The sequence below is a fragment of the Danio aesculapii genome, chromosome 25 (assembly GCF_903798145.1).
Source record: "Danio aesculapii chromosome 25, fDanAes4.1, whole genome shotgun sequence".
Classification (NCBI taxonomy): Eukaryota; Metazoa; Chordata; class Actinopteri; order Cypriniformes; family Danionidae; genus Danio; species Danio aesculapii.
Window position 1 is genome coordinate 24,639,552 of NC_079459.1, and position 21,026 is coordinate 24,660,577.

The following is a 21,026-nucleotide window of genomic DNA, read 5'->3' on the forward strand; positions in this document are numbered from 1 at the left end:
CCGCATGCCTTCAGCTCGAGCTTCAGGCATCCGTCAACACACACACACACACACACACACACACACACACATACACATACACATACACATACACATACAGACATACACAAATATTTATACAAACACCCCAACACACAAACTAACTAACATTTCACAAAGCTTCATGTACCGACATGCAAATATCCAAAATATTGGTTGGCTTTAATCTAACGTACTTGACTCTGATTAGATATCAACTTTATAAATCTGTTTTTTTTTTTTACATCACCAAGTTCAAAGATGGTGAAAACAGCTGTTCCTCATGGAATCTCACAAGATAACAGACATTTTCACCATCTTAAATTCTAAAATGGTCAGTTTTTAATGTTTGTCTGGTAAATGTTACCATTTTGGGCCCTATGAAACTCAAAATATGTTTTTTTTGTGATCGAAAGTAACTAATCACAGGAAATAAATGGCATATATTTAATAAAATAGAAAGAAGCATTCAGGAGATTTATGCTAGCAACTTGCTACAAGCATATACAGTACATGCTATTTTATTTCTTTTTTAAATATTTCCCAAATGATCTTTAACAGAGCAAGGAAATTTTCATAGTATGTCTGATAATATTTTTTCTTCTGGAGGAAGTCTTATTTGTTTTTTATCGGCTAGAATAAAAGCATTTTTTTATTTTTTAAGAACCATTTCAAGGTCAAAATTATTAGCCCCTTTAAGCTATATTTTTTCGATAGTCTACAGAACAAACCATCGTTATACAATAACTTGCCTAATTACCCTAACCTGCCTAGTTTACCTAATTAACCTAGTTAAGCCTTTAAATGTCACTTTAAGCTGTATAGAAGTGTCTTGAAAGACATCTAGTCAAATATTAATAACTGTCATCATGGCAAAGATAAAATAAATCAGTTATTAGAAATGAGTTATTAAAACTATTATGTTTAGAAATGAGTTGGAAAAATTCCCTCGGTTAAACAGAAATTGGTGGAAAAAATAAACAGGGGTGCTAATAATTCAGGGGGCTGATAATTCTGACTTCAACTGTATTTAATAAAATAGCAAACAGTTTTTCAGTATCCACATAAGCATTCAATTCAATTCAATTCAATTCACCTTTATTTGTATAGCGCTTATACAATGTAGATTGTGTCAAAGCAGCTTCACATAAAAGGTCACAGTAAATAGGAACAGTGTAGTTCAGTTTGTAGTGTTCAAGTTCAGTTCAGTTTAGCTCAGTTCAGTGTGGTTTAATAATCACTACTGAGAGTCCAAACACTGAAGAGCAAATCCATCGATGCGCAGCTCTACAGATCCTGAACCATGCAAGCCAGTGGCGACAGCGGAGAGGGAAAAAAAACTTCACTAAAGGCGGAAGTGAAGAAAAAAAAAACCTTGAGAGAAACCAGACTCAGTTGGGCACGACCATTTTAATTTCTCCGCTGGCCAAACGTCTTGTGCAGAGCTGCAGTCTCAGTGGCGGAGGCTGGAAGCTGGCCTCAGCGAAGACTCGTCTGTCTCTGGAGCGTCATAGGAAACAGTCTCATGTTCTCCACTCCTCCATGACCATCGCAGTAGCTGCTCAGGATTCGGCCAGGTCCAGGATATGGAAACCTTGGGATCATCTCGTCGTTGGTCTTGGATCGAATCAGTGACTCTGCATAGTCTGGGGGCCTCGGGAAGAGTATCCCCAGGTGGAAATGGAGAATAAAGAAAATAATTAGCGTAGCTGATGTTCACAGTGTATATCAGCAAGATGCATAACCTGTGTAGAAGCCCCCTAAGTGGTGCACTAAGTGTATGCTTTACTGAACAGATAGGTCTTTAATCTAGTTTTGAATTGGGAGAGTGTGTCTGAGCCTCGGACGTTATCAGGAAGGCTATTCCAGAGTTTAGGAGCTATAAATGAGAAGGCTCGACCTCCTTTACTCGACTTTGCTATTCTAGGTACTACCAGAAGCCCTGAGTTTTGAGATCTTAAAGAGCGAGTTGGATTGTAGCGAGACAGAAGATTGGTTAGATAAACAGGAGCTAGATTATTTAAAGCTTTATATGTAAGAAGCAATATTTTAAATTCAATACGAAACTTAACAGGCAGCCAGTGTAAGGAGGATAAAATTGGGGTGATGTGATCAAATTTTCTAGACCTGGTTAGAACTCTGGCAGCTGCATTTTGTACTAATTGAAGTTTGTTAATAGAGGATGCTGGGCAGCCAGCAAACAGAGCATTACAGTAGTCCAGCCTAGAAGTCATAAAAGCATGGACTAGCTTTTCTGCATCTGAGATGGATAGCATACTTCGTAACTTAGCTATATTTCTCAGATGAAAGAAAGCAGTTTTTGTGACATGGGAAATATGATTTTTAAAAGTTAAATTGCTGTCTAATATGACACCCAGATCTTTTATAGTAGAGCTAACGCTAACTTTGTATCCCTCTAATTGTAGGTCGAGTTGTGAGATCTGCTGTGTACAGGATTTAGGCCCAATAAGTAATAATTCTGTTTTGTCTGAGTTTAAGAGAAGATAATTGTTGGTCATCCAGTCTTTAACATCTTTAATACACTCAGTTAGCTTGGACAGATTAGACGTCTCGTCAGGTTTAGTTGAAATATATAATTGAGTATCATCTGCATAGCAGTGAAAGCTGATCCCATGTCTTCTAATAATGTCTCCCAGGGGTAGCATGTATATTGTAAACAGTAAAGGGCCTAAAACTGATCCTTGAGGCACCCCGTATTTTACTGGGCTGATTTGTGAAGGCTGTCCATTTATATTTACAAACTGGTAACGGTCAGATAAGTATGACTTAAACCATTGTAGGGCATGTCCCTGGACACCTGTAGACTTTAAGCGATTAATAAGGATACCATGGTCAATGGTGTCAAATGCCGCACTAAGATCGAGTAGAACTAATAGCGAGATGCACCCTTGGTCAGCAGCTAAGAGTAAATCGTTGGTTATTTTCACTAATGCAGTTTCTGTACTGTGATGAGCTCTGAAACCTGCATTTTATTCATGCTAGCAACTTGCTAAATGTTAGAAATGGGCATATACAGTACATGCTAACAATGTGCTAACTCATGTTAGCAACATGTTAATGCAGGTTAGAAAGATTCTAGCAAACTCAATTGTCATATTTTATGCTGAAAAATATTGTATACTGAGTGTTACACTCAGAATTATGATTTGTGGTGGCGTACACCTGAGTTAAACTCATAAATACAATCTGACCGAAATTAGTTGAACACACCATTTATCAAGCCAATATAAACAGTGTCTATGGGATCTTAAAAAAGTTGATAAATCAATTTAGAGAAATTTAAGGCCCCTAAAAAGAATAAAAAAGTTTTAAATGCTATTTTACAATGCGTTACATTATTCTAATGACATTTTTAAGTAACGCAGTAATGTAACAAATTACATTTTAAATTTGTGTAAATTGGGGTGGTGCAGTGAGTAGCGTCATCGCCTCACAGCAAGAAGGTCGCTGGTTTAAACTTCGGCTGAGTCCTTTGGCATTTCTGTGTGAAGTTTGCATGTTCTCCCCGTGTTCACGTGGGTTTCCTCCGGGTGCTCCAGGCCCATTTCCCGGATCGTTTGAGAAGTGTGAGTGCTCTGAATCGATCTCAGGCACGGTTCACTTGGCCGGCCCTGGCCAGGTTGGAAGAGGTGTGCCAGAGCGCGGTTTACTTGGGTTTTGGCGCGGTATGCTTGTGTGTGAGTGGGCACGGTTCGGATAGCATAGTGTGAGTAGGCCCTTAATGTAGTTGAGCTACATTTTAAGTAGAGGAGCTAATAGCTTAGCTTACTACATTTTTCAAGTAGCTTGCCCAACACTGAAAATCACACAGTAATTTTTTATATCTAGAAAGTCTAAGGGACCTGTCATAAACATGTATGCTGTGATGTGTTGCTATTTTCAGATCAGTGCAACAGTAACTTTCTTGTTTTGCGTCACATTGTTTAAATAGTTGAAACCTAATGTGGCAGCGAGATCTTAAAATGTATGCAAAGAGTCTTTAAAAAGGTATTGAGTTTCACTCTCGATTATACCCTGATAAATGTTTATCATCAAACTTTTCTCATCTATTTACCATTAATCCATTCACAACACTCTGGATTGTGAAATCATTAATAAAAATGCATGTGTATGAATCTACATTTGCTTGTCTACTATCTGTGTGTATAGCGGTTGTGTCTGTATACTATGAGTGAAGTGTAGTGTTCGCTAGAGATGTGAGAATGGCAGAGCCTCGGATTATCTGGCCTGACATCAGGTATTTGCCAACTGCAAGCCATGGGGCATTCAAAGTATACAGAGTGCAGAGAGTAGAGTATGTGTTTGTGTGCGTTAAAAAAGTATAGAAATGGTGAGAGGAGTTTCTGTGTCAATGCAGTGGGAAGACAACTTTTAGGGCACTTTAAAGGGGTAGTTCACTCAAACATGTTAATTCTGTCTATGTTTAGTGTGCAATAGTCACATCGCAAGATATGCAATGTTGAGTCTGAATTATAGTTGACCAGGATCCACAGAGCACATGGTTTGTAGCATTACTGCTAAGTTTAATGATAATAGAGTGAATTTGTAATATCTTCATGTGTTTTAAAGAGCATTTCATAAGAGTTTATAACATTTGGGCATACAAAAATTATGATGTTTGGAGGTTTAACAAAGGTTATTTAATTTATATATATTATATTATTTATATTATATTTAATTAGTCATACAGAATTTGTGCAAAAAACCTTATTGATTTTTTTTGCCTTGTTTCTAGTCCAAATATCTACATTTCAAAGTGAAAACAAGATTATTTTACCCTAATGGCAGGTCATTTTGAGGAAAAACTCTTTATTTTGAGTTATTTCTTCATAGGTATTTTTACTTGATCTCAAAAATGGACTAGAAACAGAACAATGCAAATTGCAAAGTAAGAAAAGCATTTTTTGCATTGTTATTACTGTACCTGAATAGTGTTAGACTCTCCAGAAAACTGACAAATAGAGCTATTTATCTTGTGAAACTGTATTTATATTGCAATGTTTATCGCAGAAAAATGAAACTTTGCAATTTCAGAATTTTCTAACTTGTTCTGGTGACCGGTTACATTTAAAGGATTTGCTGCTAACTTAATTCTGACATTTTTTTTCTCTCCCCATAATATAATTCTCACTGTTTATAGTGAATGCCATTATATTTTGTGTTTTATTTGATAATAACTGTGTATAAGATGCAGTTTTGCACTATAGTTTTAACTTTTATGGTATGAATCAAAAGAAGAAAGATGAAATTAATAAAAAATGAAAACACATTCTTAGGGCTCTATTTTAATGATCTAGGCACAAAGTCTAAAGCACATGGCGCAAAAGCATGTGTCCGAAAAAAAGGGTGTGTCCGAAACCACTTTTGCTATTTTAAGAATGGGAAAAATTTGTTTGTGCTGCGGCACATGGTTTAACAGGGTTGTTCTTATTCTCTTATTGAGTTAAGGGTGTGTTTTGAGCATATTAAACTAATCAGTCTCATCTCCCATTACTTTTAAGAGTCAGTTGCGTCGCACCATGGCGCATTTGCTATTTACATGGTGGACTTTGTAAGCTGAAATACTAAACGCTTCACTAGTGAGAAAACAGTTCAATAGACCATCTGCAGCGAGAGGATAAAGAATGAGCCTTTTCCGTTCAGCCTCTTTACTCTCTTTACTTTTACTCTTTACTCCTTTACTTTCGTGGATAAGCAAATGGTGTTGTATGCACTCCACTGAAGACATCCATTAGCCCACATAGTTAATTTCATTTGTTAAACTCAAAGATTTGTTTCAAAACTATTTCTAAATTCAGTTCTAATTTCCAGCAAACAACTAAATGAACAATAATAACGAAGTGTGGTCAAAAAGTTATATCCAAACACATGTTCTATTCTTATGCCCCATATGGTGATGCATGCGTCTCCAAAACCTGACAGGTGGACAAATCTTTTCTTTTTTTTTTTTTTGTTAATAATTATTTGTCTGGGGTTTTCACCTTTATTTGAGAGGACAGTAGAGAGTATTGACAGGAAAGCATGGGGAGCAGAGAGAGGGGAATGATCGGCATAGGACCGCGAGGCTGAATCGAACTAGCCGTGAGCACCGGAGTGCATGTGTCGACGCACTAACCACTACACCACTGGCGCAGACAGGTGGAAAAATCTTAACTTTTTATTAAAAATAATATAAATATTCATAATAAATACTACTACTACTAATAATAACGTTATACAAAAACAAATTGTCATGAATAAACTGAAAAAGCCCCCCGAGATGAACAAGGCATGGAGGTAGTGGTTTTATATTTATGTAGAAAATAATAATTTTTGTAACATAATTTAAAATTTTTTTCATATTTAAAGATATTTGTGTTTTGCTGTACCTCCTGTATATATTAAGTAGTGTGTAAGCGTTTGGACCTGCATAGGCGCATAACTAACGTGCTCTGTGCTGGACTTTAGACCAGCTTTCAGTTGGTCAGTGGCGCAGTCTATTTCAGTTTGTCAAAATAGCAATACGCCAACAATATGCCTTAACACACCCCATATTTACACCAGCACACCTATAAGTCCACAAAGTTGCGCAAATGGATTTACCGATAGTCATTCATTCGAAATCGTTATTCTCGCCATCATATGGATTTATTTTCATCGGCTAGACACCGGCCTCACAGCTCCATGAATGTCAATGCCATCACTTATTGATCTGCGATCGGTAAATGTAGCTTTGTGGACGCTACTGCGCTACTTGACTAATTAAATAGCTTCGCTACTGAAAAGCTATTTGATTTAGAAAGTAGCGACGCTACCGCCACACTACTGAGAAATGTAGTTAAGCTAGTAGCGTCACTACTTGTAGCGACGATACTGCCCAACACTGATGATTTTTACAGCACGAGGACTTTATGATTGTTTATGAGCGTCAAAAGTGGCTGATCTGTTCGGCGAAATATTTGACTACGTGTCACTTCATATCAAACCACTAAAACAATATAACTAAAGAAAGCTATTTGATTTAGAAAGTAGCGACGCTACCACCTTGCTACTGAGAAATGTAGTTAAGCTAGTAGCGTCACTACTTGTAGCGACGATACTGTCCAACACTGAGGATTTTTATTCAGTCCTGTTCACTTTCATTACACGATTTACATCATTTACTAAAGTAATCCTGTCAGAATAGTCCCTTGACTGAGAGCAGAAGTATTACAGCACCTTATTCTGGAGTTTTCTTAGAAAATACAAAGTTCCTCTTCCCGAGTCATGACTTTTCATGAGCGATTTCAGGATGCTTGAATTGGCCTGACAGGATGTTGACTTTGAAAAGGAATGAAAGGAAAAGGAAATGACTGAATTGCATTTCAAAGACTTTTAACAGTCACTCAAAAGTTTGGTAACAAAACACAAATGACTTAATCATGAGTGGTTTTCTTTATTGCTCAACTATTACACCAATCCTCAGCAGATTAGACATATTTAGGTGAAGTCAGAACAATTTAAAACGGGTTGTGGGTTTTCTATGTAGTAGCAGATGAAGCAATAAAGAAAGGACAGCAGCTTGTTCAGGTCAGCAGCAGCTGTGCAGATCCATGAATTATTAGGGCTCAGTGCTGAAAGCTCATGTTGAGGGCAGGAGAGGTGGCAGGTGGGTACCCATAATGCACCTGTGCAGAGCGTGAAGGTTGAAGAGTGCAGTGATGCCTGCAGTGAAAGGTCAGAGGAGGGAGAGGAGAGTGATTTTACTGCTGCAATTTCTTTATATTACACCGATTGTTATATTGTAATTAAAATAAAGATGACAGTAACAATAATATTTAAAGCTAAAGAAAGGAAAATCATGACGTGGCCAAGTATGTTGACTCATACTCGGATTTTAACGCAGACACACAAGCAATGAAAACACACACCTTGAAAACACACCAGAAGTAGTGGGCAGCCACTGGATCCCAGGACTTGTAACCTTCCCATCATATTCATTCATTCATTCATTCATTCATTCATTCATTCATTTTCTTTTCTGCTTAGTCCCTTTGTTAATCTGGGGTCGCCATGGTGGAATGAACGGCAAACTTATCCAGCATATGTTTTACGCAGCAGATGCCCTTTCATACACACTCATTCACACTCATACGCTACGGACAATTTAGCCTACTCAATTCACCCGAATTTATGTCTATATTTATTTATTATTCACACATAGTCAGATGACATTTTATATTTTCTGTAACAATAAAAGAATCGTACTAATAATCCTTAATAATAATAATAATAATAAGTTGCAAGTGGGCATCCCTACTACTGGCTGCCTAGTTATGTTTATGGATGATGTTATGAAGCAAGTCTTAATGGTGATTTATACTTGACACGTGGCAAATGTGGCGTCAACACAGCTTTCGGCAGAAGTTTGCTTTAGGTGCATGCGACATCATTTTTGCAAGAGGTGTGCTTTGAGTTTCTGGCCGATCTGGTGAATGTGCATGTACCAACATCTTTAGGAATCCAAGACAGCTGGCTGATAATAAGTTCTTTTGTTATGTTTTTTTTGCACCTTGGAGGAACAACAATACATATATTCTGTGTACAGATTGTCCAAGACTTTTTAGTAAATTATTATTATTATTTTTTATTGTATATAAAGTTTTACATTAAGCACACAGTTTGCTTGAATATATACTTATTCAGTTTACATATAATCAATTTGTTTAAAAATGACTGTTTCGAATTTAATTAGAGTTGTCTTCTGTTGAAACAAATACTTCTACAAAGGCTTAAAATGTAAAAAAAGCCTCTACAACTTGCGCAGTCAGTGGATGCTTGCATAGCGGAGCAAGGCGATAGTATAAATCCAACTTCATGTATACAAAGAATTGACACTGCCACTAAAAACAAACATTTGAGGGAAATTGGTACATAAATTAATTAATGTGAACTTTAAGTGAGGAAAAGGTTCTTTTTCCTATTGCGGCTATATATCTTCAACAAAAATACAACGCTGGTCTGTCTTGTTTCAGTAAACCATTCAGACTCTAGTCAACAAAGCAAGTACCAATGGCTACCAGCTGGAACACCTAAATGAATTCACCCTCATCCTACATCATTCTGAATCGCTTGTGAAAGTCAGTTTTTATTTGCATAAAGTTTAACATTTCTGAAGATTTTTGTACATTTCCCTTAGTTTGCCATGCCTACATTCTGTCACAAATGGTCGCCAGCTCTCCATTGAAATGAATGGGATTGTGACACATTTTCATTGCATGCCACTGGCAGTGTGAATGAGATAAACTGTTCAGAATTGTCATGAATCAGTCTAAAATTTGTAGGCTTTTCTTTTCCATTATTGTCTGAATCTTTTTTGAACATGTAATTGCTGTAATTAGTGATTCCAGACATTTTGGCTTTGTGAGGAATGTACTTGTTTTGTTGTTTCTGTCAGAACAGCATGTACACTGTAAAAAGAAATTAGTTGATTTTACTTAAAAAGAGAGTAAACTCCTTGCCTTATAATTATTAAGTAAACAAACTTAATAATTAAAAAAGTTAAAAGTTAAGTCAATGGGTTTACTAGTGTTTTAAAAGTAAAATTAACTTGTTCCTTTTTTTTTTAAGTAACTAATCTGATACTTGTTGATCCAGACAAGAGCGAGCGAGTTTGCAGAGCGAGTTTTCTCCTTCGTGACTATCATGGATCTGTTTATCAGTGTCACTCATCGGTGAACAGAGCGTTAGAGCCAATCGCAGCCTTTTCTGTTGAGCGCATGACCAATCATAGGTGTTTAACAACTCGCTTGACAATGCTTAAAAAGCAAGTGGAATAATATTTACGTTTGTTTATTTGCTTTAAATGCTCATGGTGTTCTGTGCATTACTTGAGTTTTGTTTGACACATTCAAAAAGAGGTATAGTTCATATATCTGACTGCTTATATTAGAGGACAAAGAATTGTTGTGCTGTGAAAATATAAAATTGTGTATGGAAAGCATCGTCAATGCACCATGATGCACCGAGATATCAAATTGAAGAGAATCGATGGCATGAAAATCGTAACCGAACCGTGAGACTAGTGTAGGCTCACACCTCTACAGATGATGTTGTTCTGTTGGCTTCATCAGACATGGACTTTCAGCATGCGCTGGGATGGTTTGCTGCCAAGTGTGACGTGGCTGGGATGAGAATCAGCACCTCCAAGTCCGAGGCCATGGTGCTCCACCAGAAACAGGTGGCTTGCCATCTCCAAGTTGGAGGAAAGTCCTTACCACAGGCGGAGAAGTTTAAGTATCTTGGGGTTTTGTTCACGAGTGAGGGAAGGATGGAACGTGAGATTGACAGGCATATCAGTGCAGCGGCAGCAGTAATGTGGTCGATGTACTGGTCTGTTTTGGTAAAGAAGGACCTGAGCCGAAAGGCAAAGCTCTCGATTTACCGGTCAATCTACGTTTCTACTCTCACCTATGGTCATGAACTTTGGGTTATGGCCGAAAGGACAAGATCTCAGATACACAATGAGTTTCCTTCGCAGGTTGGCAGGGTGCACCCTTATTGAGCTCTGTCACGCCAGAGGAGCTTGGAGTAGAGCGGCTGCTCCTCCACATCGAGAGAAGCCAGCTGAGGTGGCTCGGGCATCTGTTTCGGATGCCTCCTGGATGCCTACCATGGGAGGTGTTCCAGGCATGTCCCACCAGGAGGAGGCCTCAGGGAAGACCCAGGACACGCTGGAGGGACTATGTCTATTGGCTGGCCTGGGAACGCCTCGATCCCCCTGGAGGAGCTGAAGGAAGTGTCTGGGGAAAGGGAAGTCAGGGGTTCTCTCCTGAGACTGCTGCCCCCGCGACCCGGCTCCGGATAAGCAGAAGAAAATGAAATGGAAAAAATGGTGTGAAGGCTCTGCACACATTTTTAACAAATGCTCATTTTGCATTTAAAAGAACACGTGTAAAAACTTTCACTCACAACCAAATAGAGCACATTCCGGCACCTAGACAGCAGCTCCGCACAGGATGTTTGGCCAGAGGAGTAATGGCCGTGCCCAACTGAGTCTGGTTTTTCTCAAGATTTTTTTTTTCCTTCACTTTCATCAATTGGTGAAGTTTGTCCCTCGCCACTGTCGCCATTGGCTTGTTTGGTTGGGACTTGTGGAGCTGCGCATCGATGGATTTGCTCTTTAGAGTTTGGACTTTCAGCAGTGAAATTTAAACCACACTGAACTGAACTAAACTGAACTTCAACTCTGAACTTCAACTCTTCTACATTGTAAAAGCGCTATATAAATAAACATGAATTGAATTGAATAAAAGTTTAGAGACACTAGATATTTGCTTTCATGAATAGGGATAAAATATGCGCTTTTTAAACTGAAAGGTGCTGAGCGTCTCATCCCATTAGTACTTCACACATTCATCTTCATTCGCCTGCGCTGTGATTGTCGACTCAAACCACTTCACAAATGTGTTGGTCCTCTGGCTGTGACCTCTCTTTGGCTTTGTGGTTCACTTTCACTCGGCGGTGCACAAACGCACATATAAAAACACAGCGTAATGAGGGCTTTGGTGGGCGGTTTGGGAGGAGCAGACAGGCTTTTCTCTTTGCCGAAGGGGAAAAAACTCCTCTCCAGAACATTCCAGATGAGCTCACACTCGCCTGTCCCAGATCAGGACAAGGATGAGATGTTTAAAAGACGTCTAAAGTCAGAAAATGTTTCTTTTTTTTGTGGGGCCGTCACTTTATGTTTTGCATCTGCTTTTGAATTGGTTGAAATCTGAACAAATGGGAGAATTTGAAGTGATCTGGTACTTTGGGCTCTTTTGTTGTGATGTGTAGAAGTCAGAATTCCATTCCGTCTTGTCTCACTCTGTTTTTCTCTTTACACACACACACACACACACATACATACACACACACACACACACACACACACACTACAGGAAGTGCTGACTCTGCAGGGTATATTTAACACATTCGCTCATGTTTTCGGTGAGCAGAAGTCCGGATGTGTTCCTGCTTGCTTGTGTGTACAAACTAAAGCTAGTCACTTCAGTAAGAATGAAAATGTGAGGGTGGGAGATGTCCTTTTTGATGTTCAAAATTAAATTTTTTATTCATTTTTAATTATTAGTTACCTAATTAAATTCACAAAATGAATTTATACATAAAAAAAAGCATAAAAATGGTCTGTTTTATTATTTAGTTAACTTTTTTGAATAATAATAGAATAAAAGTCATGATTATTATTGTAATTAAACTAATAAAGGAATATATAAATAAAGGATAGATTAGATTATAATAAATAAATTATAGATTATAAATAAAGCACAAATTGATAATATATTGTTGAATTAATTTAATAATTATTATAATAATTAAAAAAATTATTTAAAATTATTTGTTAATTAAATAAATTATTAAATAAATAAATAAATAAATAAATAATTAAAAAATATATTTGTTAATATATATAAACACAGTACATAAATGGTCAACTTCATGTGACAAACTATTTTTAACTATAGTTTTATTTATTATGCCACTGTTATACACCTTTTCAATGGGTAAATTTATTTTTAAAAGGCTGTTAGAATAAAACAAATTCACTATTTCTCTTACATTTATGCTATTTAGGAGCCATGTCCACCCACTAACAGGTAAAGGCCGCTTCTCTCTCTCTCTCTCGCTCTCTCTCTCTCTCTCTCTCTCTCTCTCTCTCTCTCTCTCTCTCTCTCTCTCTCTCTCTCTCTCTCTCTCTCTCTCTCTCTCTCTCTCTTTCTCTCTCTCTAAAGTTGCTTTATTGGCATGACATTTACACTCTCAAAGGTACTAGAGCTGTCACTGGGGTGGTACCTTTAAAAGGTACACATTTGTAACTAAAAGGTCCATAGGGATATATATTAGTACCTAAAATATACAAAATTGTACCTCTTAAATGTTTTACATACTAATATATACTTTTGAGGTACCAATGTAGACCCTTTAAGTAGGGTTGGGCGATGTCGATGCAGCAACCAACCTACAGTTTTCACTAAAATTACCAAGTACAAGCATGAAAGCTAAATATTTAAGCAGTGTACTGATGCTGTGACACGTTTCCTGATTCAAAAGACCAAAGAGTCACCCGCTGACAATTGGAGTTTAGATGTGCGCATACACTGCAGCGCATGCCTCTGTGTGTGTGTGTGGTCATGTGAAGTGCATTTTCAGCAGTATCGTGTGGATGGAGGGCTTTTCAGAAATGCTATATGAAACGCCAGTGTGGACGTGGATCGTTTTCGTTCTAAAATGCCATTTTAAAACTAAGACATATTAGTGTAAACGGGGCCATTTAATTATTAGTATAAAAAGTGTAGATTACTTAAATAAGGCAAATTAGTTGATCAGCCAATTCTAATGGTGTACAAATATTTTTCAGCCAGTATATTTTGTTCTCTCTTAGTACATAGTAAAATTTATATTTATATAGATTCGTTTATTAAATGATTTATCTTTTAAAATGTTCTCTCACGGCTGTGTGCGTGCAGTCATCTGCAAAAATGTAATGCAAAAACACATACAATTAACGGCAACTTTAAAAAGCGAGAGTAAAACCCGAATCCCGGACTACGGTCGGATGCATTTTGGTATTAGTAGTATTATTCATGTGTCACCACCAAATATACTTGGGTGGCCGTTAATATACCTGGGCGGCCCGCCCAACTAAAGTCTATGTGTGGGAAGCATATATATATATATATATATATATTCATTCATTTATTTTCTTTTCGGCTTAGTCCCTTTATTAATCTGGGGTTGCCACAGCGGAAGGAACATGTTTTACGCAGCGGATGCCCTTCCAGCTGCAACCCATTTCTGTGAAGCATCCATACACACTCATTCACACACGTACACTACGGACAATTTAGCCTACCCAATTCACATGTACCACATGTCTTTGGACTGTGGGGGAAACCGGAGCATGCGGAGGAAACCCACGCGAACACATGAAGAACATACAAACTCCATATATATAAATAAAATGACCCATATGTAAAATAATGTCCCATTGTGATTCAGTGTAACGTGTAAATGTATATGCAGGGGGAAAAACAGTACATTTATAGTATTTTGTCTTTCTCTCTTTTCACTCTGTGATGTTTTTGCTAACATTTTTATCATGCTCTCTGTTTCGAACTTCATCTTGAAGTCTTGCAGTCCCCGATTTACCATCAAAACTATGTTGTGAAATGAATCGCCCGAAGGCTTAAATTCTCGCCTCTCAGGTTCTTCCTTCTCAGCTAAATATGCAGAAATGAGTTGAAACCTGCCAGAAACCGTCTGAGAGGTTATTAAGTTCCAGAGGATTTTTCTCTCATTCTCCTCTCCTCTAATAGAATCCAAAACAGTCTGCAATAATACCAGCGCAATACATTTAGGAGAGTTTGTGTCTAATTCTTATTCTAGTCTCTGGGATTCAGTGCATCTCATTCAGTTACATGGAACCAAATATTGTTATTCGAAATGCAAATGTGAAAAAAAAATCTAACTTTTTCTGCCCACCGGTGTTATTTTAGTATCATTGAGATTCTTTTGCAATTTTTAGAAATTGGTTTTTATTTATATTTTCTTTAAAGTTTTTAGGTGATTTTGTTGTGTGGTTATGCCTTTTAAAGCAAGTGGTGCTCACTGCAGAGCCACTTGGGCAGAGCTGAGCTCCAGCAAGGGGGAGCTTGAGCTCCAGCTCCTCCTTCCTTGCACTTCTACGAGTGATGTCACTGGGGGTTGGGGTTAGGGGTGGGGTGAGGTGGGTGTACGCATTATAACAGCTTACAGGAGGAGGAGCTCAATCTCAAGCTCCCCCTCGCTGGAGCTCAAATGGCTCTGCAGCGAGCAGTGTCTCTTTTAAAAGGGCAGTATGTAAGTTTGACACCTAGTGGTTGAACTAGGTATTACATTCCTGGTTCAAAACACACACAAAAGCAGTTTGCCAGATTGACGACACAAGCAAAGGCTGATTTAAGTTGTGTTTTAAATAAAAGCAACGGCATGCGATAGAAGGAATTTTTGTCCTAACCAACACCTGAAACTAATATTTTAGAAACGACTTCTATTTCTTGCAGCCGAACAACAGGATAAACTGACAATGATCACCTCAGGTACACCCCATGTGCTTTATTCAGTGTCAAATGCTAATAATGTGAGTTTGAATGCCATTTTACATGTCATTTATTGGCATGTACTGAAAGCAGCAGCAGATTACCTCAAATTGACCTATAGAACTGTGACTCGGTGCAAGCCTACAAATATCAGTGATTCAGCATGTACATTTAATAATGTTAAAGAGGTTTAATATGTATTAATTAGATTATAACCCTTACCATTTCATTGGAGTGCAGTAAGTGTACTATTCTGTGCTTCTGAATGGCTGTATTTAAATGAACAATGTAACCTGCTCTCCTATTGTTTATGTTTGTAACATTTATGTTATTTGCTAATTAATAACCCCCTAATGTGTAACTCTGAATTTGCGTCTTATTTCGGAGACTGTTACTGTCCCCAGTCATATGGTCATATAGTCATATGATGACTTATGGCTTAAGAAACATTTATTATTATCAATGTAAGATGATGCTACTAAAACAGTAGTTCTGCTTTATATTTCTTTGTAAAAACAATGACGATGATTTTTTTTGATGAATGGAAAGAACCACATTCATTTAAAAAGTTGATTTTAGCCCTATTAATATTATAGTAACTTCTGTTTTCCTTTTGTTTTGCTTAGTGTACGTTGAAAGAATTGAGCTAAGAGGAGTTGCATCCAAATCGGACAAGTCAACCGAATACATCCTAGAGGTGAGTTTCCTGTTAGTTTTCAGCAAAATAATTTTATTATTCAGTAAAATTGTCAGTTTATTGTTGTTATCTCATTCAAATATTCTCTAAATAAATTGTCGAACTTCTCCTGAATGTTATATACTTCATTTTCCAGAAATGTTCTACCAAATGACTTGCACGGTTGAAAATGTTTGAATTTTATTTTAGTGTTTTCAGGGTTTGAAAAGTGCTTCGATTTTGGATAAAGTGCTTTAACCTGCTTGAAAATGTAATCGTGCTGGATTCATAATGAAATTACAGTAGTTCAGTTTTGAGCATGGGCAAACATACCATCAAACAATTTCCTTAGAATACTGTTCTGTAGAATTCCAATAAACAGCATCTGATTTATGAGGTATGTATATACAGTAATAATAAATATGTCATTTGAGACCCCTTATACAGTGCTGAAAAACTAGGAACGATCTTGACAATTGAATCCTAAAAAACTTAAATTTGACTAAGAAAGGTGTAAGCATCATGGACGTACATAACAAATTCAATGTAAAGGAAGCAATATGCGCACACATTTGGACTGGTGCTTACTGAGAAAAATCTGTATTTATAAAGTTTATTTCTTTAATGTCGCTTGTTTTGGATGTGCTTTAAATAAATTTGTGTAGGCCGCTATAATCAATGTTAATAATTAATGTTAATGGTAAACCTTATATACAGTTGAAGTCAGAATTATTATCCCCCCTTTGAATTTTTTTTTCTTTTTTAAATATTTTCCAAATGATGTTTAACAGAGCAAGGAAATTTTCACAGTATGTCTGATAATATTTTTTCTTCTGGAGAAAGTCTTATTCATTTTTATTTGGCTAGAATAAAAGCAGTTTTTAAGTTTTTAAACACCATTTTAAGGAAAATATTATTAGCCCCTTTAAGCTATATGTTTTCTGATAGTTTACAGAACAAACCCTCGTTATACAATAATTTGCCTAATTACCATAATTTGCCTAGTTAACCTAATTAACCTAGTTAAGCCTTTAAATGTATAGTTAAAACTTTAGGCTGTATAGAAGTGTCTTGAAAAATATCTAGTCAAATATTATTTACTGTCATCATGACAAAGATAAAATAAATTATTAGAAATTAGTTATTAAAACCATAATGTTTAGAAATATGTTAAAGCATATCTTCTCTCCGTTAAACAGAAATAGGGGAAAAAATAAACAGGGGGGCTAAGAATTCTGGGGGGCTAAGAATTCTGACCTCAACTGTGTGTGTGTGTGTGTGTGTGTGTGTGTGTGTGTGTGTATATATATATATATATATATATATATATATATATATATATATATATATATATATATATATATATATATATATATATATATATATATATATATATATATATATATATATATATATATATATATATATATATATATAAACACTCATAGCATTCATATTTGTTTCATACTTGAATTTTTTTTTCATTCCTTTTAAAGGCATAGTTCACCCAAAAATGAAAATTCTGTTATTAATTACCCTCATGTTGTTCCAATCACCTGAGACCTTCTTTCATTTTCAGAACACAAATTAAGATATTTTAGATGAAATCTGAGAGCTCTCTCATCCGCCATTCAAAGTGCAGAAAAGGAGCCAAAACATTGTAAAAAACATTCCACGTGACTTGTAATCGTATGAAGCTCCAAGAACAATTTTGTGTGCCAAATTTTTTTTTAAAACACTTTGTTTGCCAGTATTTGTATTTTTTTGCAACAGGTCAGGGTGGGCGTTTACTACGGGCAATAGGATGTATTGTCATTAAGCCGTGGTCACACTGCACTTTTTGCTCCATTGACTACCATTCATATGCATGAAAATGTGGCAGATCAAAAAAACATATAAGTAAATCTCGCTGCGTTCAAAAGATTAAGTTTGGTGAACTCTGAACTGTGATTTCGTGTCAAGTGGAATGCATGAAACCAATAGAAATTCAAAATGTGGCCCTGTGCAGAAATTTTAAATATGGTGCAATCTTTTATTTTATCAGTGTCACATCATCTTGTTTTATTTCAACCCTTTTCATAGCCCCGTTTGACAGAATTTCACATGCTCCAACTCTAGTGTGACCACGGCTTTAGGGCCGGTACACACCAAGTCCACGCTAAACAACTAGCGCAGACGAAACCCAGCTGTGTTGGCTCATGTCAAAAAAGCTCCGTGTGAGCACACCAAACGGACATCAGCCAACTGATTCAAGAACAAGTGTTCTGCACCTGCGCAAGAGGATGAGTCTTTTCACAGCGGAATGCAAAACCGGGACTTCTGACACATGCACACCATAAACAAAGCCGTGTTCAGTACCATTATCACCATAATTGTCTGTCACTACACTAAACATTTGTTTTGCTGCTTGTTCAAACTACTTATTTAAAATGAGCCGAATCAACACAGTTCTTGAGTTTTTAGGAATAACTTAATTGTTTCATGTTCAATCCACTTAAATTTGTAAAAAATAATTAAGTTAACTTATTGTCACGATACTGGAATTCGATATCAGTTGGAACTGTTAAGTTTTAAAAACGTCCATTTCCCAGAAACATTTAAGCGCTGTGTAGCACGTTTTTAAACTTGGCTGATTTGCCGTTATGTTCACATGCTCAAGAAAAATTACTGTGATTAGCCGTGAAGGTTATCGGTTCACCGAACTCACCGAACTGACACTGGAGCGTTTTAAAGCCGCGATTCATCAGAGGATCGCTCGAATGTCAGTTTATAGACAAACCAGCTGATCGATGTGATTTTGAAATGCTTCAGTGTCCGTTTATCTGTGGTTGCACACAGTAAACAGTGATGAGTTCGGTGAACCAATTACCTTTACAGCCAATCACAGTCATTTCTGTTGAGCATGTGAACACAACAGCAAATCAGCGCTGTTAAGAACATGCTCAACAGCTCTCAAATGTTGACAGGAAATGGAAATTAAAATTTCAGTACTGAAGTTAACTCGATGAGAGGCAACATGTGGAACACAACAAACCAACTATCTGGACCAATGCTAACCGACGGACTGACGGAGCTCATCGCAAGTGTCATATTGCCCATAGCAAATGTACACCCTTGTCTAATATAAAAGACATTGGTAAACAAAGTCTTTTTTTTGTGAACAACCGTGTTCTTGGAGCTGGCTAGCCATTTTTTCCAAATTGCTATGATAAAATTAGTTTGTTCTGTAGACAATCTGCAACAGATATTGCTTAAGGGGGCTAATAATATTGACGTTAAGGTGTTTTTTTTTTTTAAACTGCTTTTATTCTAGCTGAAATCATTTGGGAAATATTTGAAACAGAAAATCACTGGAGGGCTAATTATTTTAAATATATAAAAATAATAAAATCAATGTCAAGGAAGCAACATGCGCACACATTTGGATTGGTGCTTACTGAGAGAAATATGTATTTATAAAGCACATGTCTTCAATGTCGCTTGTTTTGCATGTGCTTTAAATAAATTTGTGTAGGCCGCTATAATCAATGTTTATAATTAATGTTAATGGTAAACCATATATACAGTTGAACTCAGAATTATTAGCCCCCTTTGAAATTTTTTTTTTTTTTTTTTTTTTTTTCCAAATGATGTTTAACAGAGAAAGGAAATTTTCACAGTATGTCTGATAATATTTTTTTCCTCTGGAGAAAGTCACCGAACTGACACTGGAGCGTTTTAAAGCCGCGATTCATCAGAGGATCGCTCGAATGTCAGCTTATAGACAAACCAGCTGATCGATGTGATTTTGAAATGCTTCAGTGTCCGTTTATCTGTGGTTGCACACAGTAAACAGTGATGAGTTCGGTGAACCAATTACCTTTACAGCCAATCACAGTCATTTCTGTTGAGCATGTGAACACAACAGCAAATCAGCGCTGTTAAGAACATGCTCAACAGCTCTCAAATGTTGACAGGAAATGGAAATTAAAATTTCAGTACCGAAGTTAACTCGATGAGAGGCAACATGTGGAACACAACAAACCAACTATCTGGACCAATGCTAACCGCCGGACTGACGGAGCTCATCGCAAGTGTCATATTGCCCATAGCAAATGTACACCCTTGTCTAATATAAAAGACATTGGTAAACAAAGTCTTTTTTTTGTGAACAACCGTGTTCTTGGAGCTAGCTAGCCATTTTTTCCAAATTGCTATGATAAAATTAGTTTGTTCTGTAGACAATCGGCAACAGATATTGCTTAAGGGGGCTAATAATATTGACGTTAAGGTGTTTTTTTTTTTTAAACTGCTTTTATTCTAGCTGAAATCATTTGGGAAATATTTGAAACAGAAAATCACTGGAGGGCTAATTATTTTGACTTCAACTGTACAATTCTGACATGGTGCAACTTCTTTTTCATGAACATACTGAGATTGTGTAGTTGTTTCATATGTTTTACAGACTAATTGTTGCCAAAACGGTCAAATGATATATATATTTTTTCATATTTTGTCAAAGGCCTTGTGGTCCGACTCTACTTTATCGACTGTCAGCAAAACCCCTCAAGAAGTAGCGGATTTGATCTCTCAGGTGAGTGACAGTCATGTGTGTGTGAGAAATGTTGAGCCGAGGTGTAAAGGCGAAAAGTCTTAAAATAAACTGTGTATCATAAACTACATGTTGTCGTTTTAATGGACTGGAAGCACTGGAAAGATGTTGAAAAGTGCTTTGATTGTGTAGAATGATCAGTGCTGTGAATGTGTTCAGTATCAGTAATGGCAGCTTGTAAAAGTCATAAAACTCTGTCATTGTGTCTTTTTTCCAGCTCTCTCAGCTCTTTCCTGATGAATGTCTGGAGAAGCTTCTGCCTCAGATGCCTGGACTTGATTCCACTCATGAACTAGATCCACGGTATTTCTGTCTTCTAAACACAACATGCACAAATTTGCTGGTGTTTAATGTTTTTTACTGAGGCTGGGCTTTTTCAAAAATATGATTCACGGACTTTTCTTTTAATGCTTTAAAATGTTTAGTAAAAATATATGGCGGGAAATGTTGTTTATCTGTCTGTTTTGTTTTATTTGTGCCTATATTATTATTATTGTTATTATTATTATTATTATTATTATTATTATTTATTTATTTATTTATTTTTATTATTATTTTTATTATTATTATTATTATTATTATTTATTTTATTTTTACTATTATTATTATTATTAATTTTATT

The 21,026-nt window shown here is 36.6% G+C and overlaps 1 protein-coding gene across 1 annotated transcript in view; it reads left to right on the plus strand.

Annotated features, from left to right (window-relative positions):
* The window catches only part of zcchc14 (zinc finger, CCHC domain containing 14), a 66,493-nt gene that overhangs the window by 25,132 nt on the left and 20,335 nt on the right, over positions 1-21,026 (plus strand). The window contains exons 3-5 of the mRNA XM_056451481.1: positions 15,764-15,834; positions 20,315-20,386; positions 20,622-20,707. Of these exons, the coding sequence (XP_056307456.1) occupies positions 15,764-15,834; positions 20,315-20,386; positions 20,622-20,707 (229 nt within the window). The remainder of the gene's footprint in view (positions 1-15,763; positions 15,835-20,314; positions 20,387-20,621; positions 20,708-21,026) is intronic.